A 9,172-nucleotide genomic window follows, 5' to 3' on the forward strand; every position below is an offset into this window, starting at 1 on the left:
AAGTCATCAGATAACCATGCTGCTGCAAAAATCTGCTTGAAGTAAATCCATGTGGACGGAGCTTGCCCTTGAAGCAATAAAGTTGTCCACCATTGTTCCGCATTCCCTGTCAAGAAAGTGGCTGCCTTGCGGACCTTTGAAGCCTCTGTAAAGTTTCCCCCTGCATAGGCCTTGTCAAACTGCTGGAGGAATGAGAGAGCCTTCTTCCTGTCATCAAACCCTGTAAAGGTCGTGAATGACACACCTTTGCCACCTTCTTTGTACGGAGTTGGCGTCTCCAGCGGCGTTAAATTGTCATATGGAAGTGACTGAAACATGGGAACACTATTAGGGTTCATTTGTGTTCCCTGACCGCAATTAGGTTGACCTGGAAATGCCATATTTGGCTGCTGATTTGTAATTCCAGCCATACCAAAATTTGCCTGTGGCATCCCAAATTGGCCATGAGTGCTCTGAAACCCTGGTAGCATGCCTGTGACACCATACATGGGGTTAGGCATCATCGTTTGAGCACTCCCAAACACTGTTCCTGGCGTGTAAAACTGATTTCCAGGTGCATGACCAGCCATGCTCTGGAATACCGATCCACCTCCAAAATAGCCAGGGTGTACTGAAGGTGGTGGGAAGACTTGTTGCATAGCTTGTAGGTTGCTTCCCTGCCCATTAGAACCAGCTATAGGCTGCTGATAGGTGGCGGGCTGAACTGGTACAACTTGAAAGACTGGCATTTCAGCCACCTGTTCTTGCACCTTAGGCACAGGTTGTGGAGACTGCATGTTCTCCGTCAAGTGTACATGTGTTTCCATTGACTGTGCAGTATGAATCACCTGTGCTTGAGCCTTAACAGGCTTTTGAATACGATCCAGTGATCCAACTTGCTGAGACGAAACAGGAGGTTGCAGAAAGGCTAAAAACCTCGGGTTCTGCATTACTTGTGTGAACATAGCCACAGCAGTAGCCAACTGGGTCCTGAATATATCATCATCTGTCTGTGGTGGTCTTGAGGACTCACCCACTTCATGTGTCTGTTGACCGTGTGAAGAGGAAACCTCTTCAGTCACATCATCTGGTCTGTCAGTCATAATTACAATTCCCTGTGTCTGGTGTATGATCCCCTGTGTCTTCAAGCCCAACCTGACCAAGGCTCACTTCTATGGGAAAAAGTGATTTAATCCCATCGATGGAACCATGAAACCGGCCTGTTCAATCCAAAAAGGGTGGTAGACTTTACTTCAAACCTTGATTTAGCTTTCACCCATTATTAGTCGTCTATTTTACCTGTACTTTCAAGACACAACAAAAGGGGAGAGGGATACAGGCTGCTAGATTGCGCCTGTAAGAGTAGACCGACACCAGATTGGCCCCTAACTTAGGCGCCCCTTTCGGTATTTCTTTATTGTTCAAAAGAGGGAATAAATGCTGTGGATCCTTACAAGCTGCCCCGCACAAACTTGGCTGAATTTCAACTGTTCCGGCCTGATTTCGGCAGCATAACTGTACTAGGACCCTTCACAGTCAGTATTCCCACGCATTGATTGACTTTCCCGACGCATACGGGCACTTTGCAAAATCTGGCGAGAATTTGCAGCACGCTGAATTCTCTGTTTTCAGCCCTGAAAATGCGCCAGATCACCTGTACAGCGGTCCCCTTGTGTCCCCGAACCTCCTGGGGGTATTAGGGTCCGTTTAGGGCCAAAACCCTAAACCTGCAAAAATACACAGCAGGCTGTAATTTACTGTTTCGGGCTCCGTTTCGCGTGCCGGTCGCATCCTTAGCAAGTCCTCGAGCTCCCGCACCTGTAGGGCTACTTGCCCTTTGAATCGGACGAGATTTCTGGCGTGAAACCTCTCCGAATTCACCTGTACCTGCGGGGGGATTAGCCGCTAGCTAATCCAGTACCTGTGCAAGAGGCTCTTGCCTCGACAATCGCGCATGAACCCACACAACTGTACATTGGTCAAATGAAGAGCCCACTAGAGGGGCATAACATACTGCCAAAGGGGAGAGAGAGGGCAGTGCGTAGCGTGCAGGGAATCACTCCTGGCACCGCACTGTGCATAAGAGGGAAAGCAAGCACTCCATAGCTCTTAACCTGTGACAAAATCTGAAAATGAGCCTCTCCCAGCTTAAAATTCAGCGCCACTTCTTGTTGCATGAGGAAAGTGCACCAGAAGGTGCCACTTGGCACATTTACAAGCATTTTCCTGTTTCAAGGTTGCCCCCTAAAAATCTCTCAACCGGTTGCCCAGTTGACTTCATGGCAGAGTAAGTCATTCCGGAGGTAATGACGCAAACACATTTTCAGGTCCCAAAATAGCAGTTCCCTAAATTTTAGGAGATGCTGCCATTGTATCTTTCTAGGTCATCCGACCCTCTTTGTACACTGCGGCCACATCCATAACTGAAATGTAGCCTCTGTAGCAAAGGATTCCACTTTGGCTAGTCAATGATCCCACTTTGGCTAACCATAGTCCTTGTCCAACCTTAGTGCTCTCTTGCCCTCAGGCCTGGACTCCCTCTGGACAGTTCCACACTAGCTATGCAATGCAGGGCAGTTAGATTTCCCGAGGGGTGTTTCCAAAAAGTGAAAGTAAATAGATAATAAGAAAGAAATCAACAAAAAGGATAGATAGTAGTCACACGCTGGTGACAGCCTCTTGCTTCCGCTGCCTATTTCCAAGGGACCTTTTCAGGATATCTCTATGGATTTTTTGACTAACTTACCACCAAGTTTGCATTCAAGGAACACTCAATGTTTGACAATTGTCGATTGTTTTAGCAAATTTTGCATGTTGATTCTTTGTAAGGCCACAGTAACTGCACAAGATGTAGCACGGTTGTTCATTAAGCATTGATACCCCCTCTGTGGTTTGCCAAAGTCCATTGTTTTAGATAGGGATGTTAAGTTCACGTCCAATTTTTGGCGCGCACTCTTTGAAAATTTTGGCACAAAGTTAAATTTTTCATCGGCTTTTCATCCACAGTGAGATGATCAAACAGAAATTTACAATCAATTTGCTTTTGATGTGTTAAAATCTTATGTTCATGATCAGCAGTCTCAGTGGGAGCTCTATCTCCCATTGGTTCATGCTATTTCTAAATGACTCCTTTTCTTCTGCTATTGGTCGAACTCCGTGTGAGGCAGCTTTTTGGCCGTCCGTTCGAGTCAATTTTGACTAGATCGGTCAGTCAAATGCCTGATGTCAATGCTGAGAGTCAGTCATTGGATGAGATTTTTGAGAGTGTGAAGCTTCGGCTAAGCAAGGCTCAGGAATCTTATTCTCGGCAAGCTAACAAGCATCGTCAAGAGGTCTCGATCAAGGAAGGAGATTGGGTATATCTAAGAATCATGAAAAAACGTCTTAAGCAAGTTGGAAAGAAATGTCCTAAGTTGTCTTTTCGTATGTATGGTCCATTTCTAGTCATCAAAAAGATTAATGAGGTTTCAATGAAATTGCAGATGCGTAACTCATGGTCAATGCACAACGTTTTCCATGTTTCTTGGTTAAAAGTGTTTCAGGGAACACCTCCAAAGGACGTTTCGGAAGAAGATGAACCAGAAATCATCGATGAAGCTAAGTCATGGAGCCGGAGCAAGTCTTGTTGCATCGGTTTCGCCATGGTTCGAAGAAGCAAGTACAACAATACTTTTTGAAGTTCAAAGATCGAGGAACCCATGAAGCGGTGTGGGTAGACGAAGAGTTCTTCAAGGATTATCCAGAGTAGAAAGCAGACTCTTCTTGATTCCCGGCACATATCTAACATCATGCAAGACAAGCTCATTTGTGCCATCTATGGAGAGATGCACAGTGTCAATACCCTCAATGGAACATGCATGATCGTTTTCAAGGTATACATGGCCATGCTTGCTTGCATCAAAAGTAGAGAAACACTCCTTGATAGGAGTCACATGAAATGAAGCACCGGAATCAATTATTCCAAGTCTGGGATAATGCATCATTGACGGTCAACAAAGCATCAATAAGGTCACTCTTGGTGATCTGCATGTCCTGTGAATGAACATTAAGAGAGGCATCAAGGTCATAAGCATCATCATCTGACAAAGTGGTACACAAGATGTCCTCTACATCTGACAGCTCCTTAATCACAACACTAGAAGCCACATTGGCCTTCTCTTTGTCCTTTGAACGATAGTTCAAAGGACAAAGAGAAGGCCAATGCTGTGCATCAGTCTTGACTTCCTTCTTCTCTGTCCTGCCTCTAACCATGTTGGCAGAGCTGTCTCCCTCTCCACTTGCTTTCCTCCTGATTTTCTCATTCAAGATAGAACCCCTAGCACCATCGAAGGTCAAATTGGAGTTATTCGACAATGAAACCACCAATGTTTCCCATGAATCAGGTAAGGTCATAAGCAAGAAGATAGCTTTCAGCTTATCATCAAAAGGAGGCAAACCTGAATCCTATAACTGCGACAAAGTACTTGCGAACAACGACAAGTGCTCTGCAGCGCTCTTGGATTCATCTAGTTGCATGCCAACAAGTTTTCGCATCAAATGCACTTGGTTGACAGGTGTTGTATTCTCATACATTGCCTTTAACTTCTCCCACACATCAAAAGCATTTGTGAGACCTTTCAAATCAATGACTGTCTCATCGGTCATGGCCATTTTAATGTATGTAACTGCCTTCTTGTTCAGGCTAACCCATGCTTCATCCGTCATATACTGTGGCTTTACCTGTTCAAGTGCCCCTTCACAATCCTTAAGAAATAGGATTCCCTGGATCCTGTCTTTCCAAAGGTCGAAACTTGTTCCATCGAACCTCCTAATCTCGAAGAGATTCTTCACATCCGAAGAAGATGAGGCCATAGTTGCACGAATAAGAGGGCTAATATGCTGAATTTTTTGGCAAAATGCACAAAAACCGGAGTATAACCTCACAGGAGTGTGCACTACAGCTCCAAATGGTCATAGGAGCAATTTGAAGCAAAATGGGTCAATTTAGGCACAAAAAACAATTTCTGAAATTTACGCGCAGGAAATTTCAGCGAGTGAATTTGTGCTCAAAAACAACAATTTTAGTCGTTTTTAGTCTCATAGAACATACATAAGGCTAATGCACAGCCTTTAGAAGCATGTATGAGCAAAAGCTCCATTTTGTAGCATCAAATTGCACAAAATTGAGCCACAAACGGTCATACATAGCCTAAACTTGTCAAATGTGCGTAGATTGCATCAATTTGCACTTTCCTCAATGTAGATGCATCAAAAATACACTTGCAAAAACTTGCATAAATCTGAAATTGGTTGAAAACACTTGTTTTGGGACTTGTTTTTTTGGCAATTTCTTTGTTTTCGGGTAGCGGGGACCTTGTAAAGATGTTCTCACACCTTAATACATGATTTGCAAAACCTGTATTTTGCTGTCATAACCTGTAATTTGCTGATTTTGACCTAATTTCAGCATGTTTCAGGTCAATTTGACTTGCCGAGAGCCCTCTAGTGTCCGGGAACGAGTCCTTTGGTGATAAAATTGCAAAATCTCGCGTGAAAGTTGACCTCCTTGGCTGAAAATCAACGTTTGCAGGTTTGGAAGCAAACCCTAGTTTCGCTCTGATACCAGTTGATGAGTGCGCGGCAATGTGTGCAAGTGAGAGAGCATGCGAAGAAGTGCAGGGCTGGTGCTTTGGAGAGGGGCGAAGGCCTGCAGAAGGGGAAGCGCTAGAGAACGAAGAGGGAGACGGAGCGCTACACGATTTAGGAAGGGAATGAGTGTGTGAGCAAATGGGCTCACTTTCACTTTATTAAAAGTATAGGACCAATTTAAAGTTAGTGGCCAAAGGTTAATAACCTTTAAAACTATACACAAAAGGGGGCCATTTGGGCCTTTAACCCAACACAATGCTGGTCTTAAAAACACAGATTTAATGCACCTTCAAGGGCTGACAACGCAGCAGATCTGGCTCCAATAGATGGGGAAACATGTTGCAGCCGATGGACAGTGGATGGGCAGCAAGAGGACGCCTCTAAAAGCCACGGAGATGCACCTAAGGTTGAGGGCGATGGGCTGCCAAAATGCTGCAGAAATGGGGCTGCAATGGCTGATGCAAAATGCCAGCAAGGCCGGTGGACTTGGGAGTGGAAACGCCTGAGAAGGATCGAGAGATGGTGCTATCAAAACTGAGGGTATGAGAGGGTAAAGGTGTTTTTATGGTGGGTTTTTAGGCCTAGAATTCTGCTAGTCACCATGCTCGTGTATAAGAGTCGAGTCCAGATCTTGAATTCCATAGGTTATAGGTGAGGAAAAGAAGCCCTTGAGTTTAGTGCACCCAGCCTCTAGCGTTGCAGGAGCAAATTCTAGAAGGGTGAGACCCTAAATCCCAAGGTGGCGTGTCAATTGACTTTTCTTCTAAAATTTCATAAATGTGCTCATGTGTGCACACAATTTTAGGGTACTATCTCAGCCTAGTGATGCGTTTGACTTGGGAACTGTATTGTCACACTGCGAATATCCTAGGCTACATATTGGTGTTGCTGGATTTCCCACTGAAGTTTAGTCAAACACGTGTACAAGCCATTTATGCAAGAGGGTTCCAATTGACAAAAATCTAATCTAATGGTCTTGTCCATGACATGCAGTTCTTGCAAACAGCTCAGCAAGTCGGTATGCTCTATTGACACTGTTTGGCTCTAGAAGTAGATTTAGCATGTTCAAGGTGGCACATATAGCCAATGTGCATGTGAGTCCAACCTACTGGATGGGCACAGACAAGGCTCAACAGGTCGGTACAGGTATGTCACCTCACATATTGCTCTTGGGACTCGGGAGATACTGTAGCCACCACCAGACAGGAGGTGAAACAGGTTTTTGTGAACCGGGAAGGGGAAGGGAGGGGGGGGGGTTGGGGTCGGGGTTGGTCACTTGGCTTTTTCATTTTCTAGGATTACACTTGCTTGATGAAGGGACGGCTGGCGAGATCGTGCTCATGCTTACCGATTTGGCCGGGAACTATGCTTCTTCCCACTGCATGATTTTAATATACACCCACGCAGCATAGTCTCTGCCATGATCTCCTGTATTACTCTGTGGTTTACCTGGAGGGCTTGTTGCACAGATAGAAGGAGTTATAGAGCAGCTGTGCCTGAGGAGCCAAGTTCTGTCTAGCTCTAGGTTTGGGTATTGGATCATCAATTAATTTTTTCAAAATGAGCTCATTTTTTGGGTTTGGCAATATTGTATCTGTGAGCAGGCATTTGTTATTCACAATCACGTGCTTAGATTAGTTCTTTAGTCTTGGATGCCAATTGAGCTGTGCTTAGAAATCACTGACAAAGTCTGCTTATGTATTGCCAATTCTTATGGCATTATTCTGTCCACGAATCAAACAAGCATGGTAACTTGTAAATTGAAGCATAACCTTCTGAGTTGCATCATTTTATGCCCGTATGGTATTTGACTGGATTATGCTTGATTGAACTGTAGGACATCATTGAAAATGACATTAGAAATGGGCAGTACTATGTCACTGGCGACTTAACGCAGTCGATCTATGAGGATGATTGCAGGCAAGGTTTGGATGAACTCCTTATTCTAAGCTTGTTTGGGAATCGTCAGCTTGTTATACCCTTTTTCATAAATCATTTTTTTTCAAGCCTCAGATTTGTTGATCCAACAACAGACATTCGGGGTGTAGACAAGTATGTGGCAGCCATAAAGCTTCTGTTTGATCCAAACATGTCTCGTCATGAGTTGACGTCAATAAATTTGATTGATCCAAATACGATTCAAGTGAGATGGAAACTTGAAGGGTAAGCTGTCTTTGAAGTGTAGTATTATCAGCATAATTAATCTAGCGAAGACCAGCATGTCAACTTTCGGGTAGTTGACAAAGTAAGAATTCTTCGTTTTAGCTTTCATCCTTTGGTCGTTTTTGAAAACCCGTAGTGTGGAATGTCTTTCTGCACTCTTAATTCGACTTAGACCACTTCATGGATGATGGCATTTCTCAGGGGTTCTTCCTCAGATGCATGTATATGCCTGCTTGTTAACTAGAAGCCCTTGAAGAGATGGTCGAAACTGGATTGAATTGAACAGGCCCTTCGGATGCCTCACTTGCTTTTAATAGTATTGCAGCTCCAAGTAGTAGTGCTGTATACATAAAGTTATTCAAATGATCAAGTAGTGCTGTTAAACAGGCTACAAAGAATTGATGATGGAAAGATGTCTGGTCTTTGTACCTTGTTTATGCGCAATCTGATGTGTGAGTGGTGTCTTTTTCAGATATTTGAAGTTCCCTTGGCATCCTCATATTCAGCCTTATGAAGGTTCATCATTTTGGTCTTCTGAATGCTCTATCTTCTCAATTGTCAGTGGATGAAAAGCCAGTTTCTGATGATGATAACTTCTTATTTCAGGCACAACCGTCTACCATGTGAATGATAAGGGGCTTATTGCATCACATGAAGAGACCTGGGATATTTCACTTTGGACAGCATTGCGTGAATTCTTGACACCGTCATTATAGTTGCATCTTGTCGTTAATCATTTACCATTCGGGCTCTTATCCATTTTTTGCACTCGCATTAAATATGGAGTTGTGCTCTAAACAGCACAAATACCGTTTGGGTGATCACACAAGGTTGTTCTCTAAGTACAATATGGAAGAGGGTCCAAATGAAGGCCATTATTGTCAGTGGATCACTGATGCTGAATTTAGCAGACTTGAAGAGACTAGCCAATATCTACATAGCTGAATGCACCTCTTGTAATTTTCTTGGGCAGAGCCTGTGCTGAAATGTCGCCCGTAGCTGCATCTCTGTCTAGAATGGCCCATGTCTCCTCATATAATCTTGAACTGGATTTTCAGATTGTATTTCGTGTTTGTTAATTAATACTTTGCCTTGACGTCGTCTCATTTTGAAGAAATTTAAGTTCTTCATGACATTGTTTTAATTTTCAATTTGGGAAAAGACTTCTCTGCATTGTGCACTTGTGAGGTTCATGGGACAAGGATGGTTATAGGTGATCAGGTCTAGGAGTCACACAGAGTGTTTAATGAGTCGGCTCGTAGCTTACCAACGAGCGATGATTTATCTGGCTGGGTGTGGATGCAAACCGTGGAGTAGTACTCTGGAGTGCCTGACTTTTGGGTGCTTTGGGCATTGTGGTTTATATGCCAGCACAAAAAAAGGAAGTACATTTTCAATATCA

General features: G+C 43.9%; 1 protein-coding gene across 1 annotated transcript in view; it reads left to right on the top strand.

Annotated features, from left to right (window-relative positions):
- LOC147432372 (uncharacterized) overlaps positions 1 to 8,866 on the top strand; it is a 29,205-nt gene extending 20,339 nt beyond the window's left edge. Inside the window, exons 3-6 of the mRNA XM_086492349.1 lie at positions 7,445 to 7,527; positions 7,621 to 7,770; positions 8,243 to 8,286; positions 8,377 to 8,866. Of these exons, the coding sequence (XP_086348475.1) occupies positions 7,445 to 7,527; positions 7,621 to 7,770; positions 8,243 to 8,286; positions 8,377 to 8,486 (387 nt within the window). The 3' untranslated portion in view covers positions 8,487 to 8,866. The remainder of the gene's footprint in view (positions 1 to 7,444; positions 7,528 to 7,620; positions 7,771 to 8,242; positions 8,287 to 8,376) is intronic.
- The last annotated feature ends 306 nt before the right edge of the window (positions 8,867 to 9,172 follow it).

Source organism: Adiantum capillus-veneris, chromosome 20 (genome assembly GCF_014529385.1).
Source record: "Adiantum capillus-veneris isolate H3 chromosome 20, ASM1452938v2, whole genome shotgun sequence".
In the NCBI taxonomy this organism is placed as follows: Eukaryota; Viridiplantae; Streptophyta; class Polypodiopsida; order Polypodiales; family Pteridaceae; genus Adiantum; species Adiantum capillus-veneris.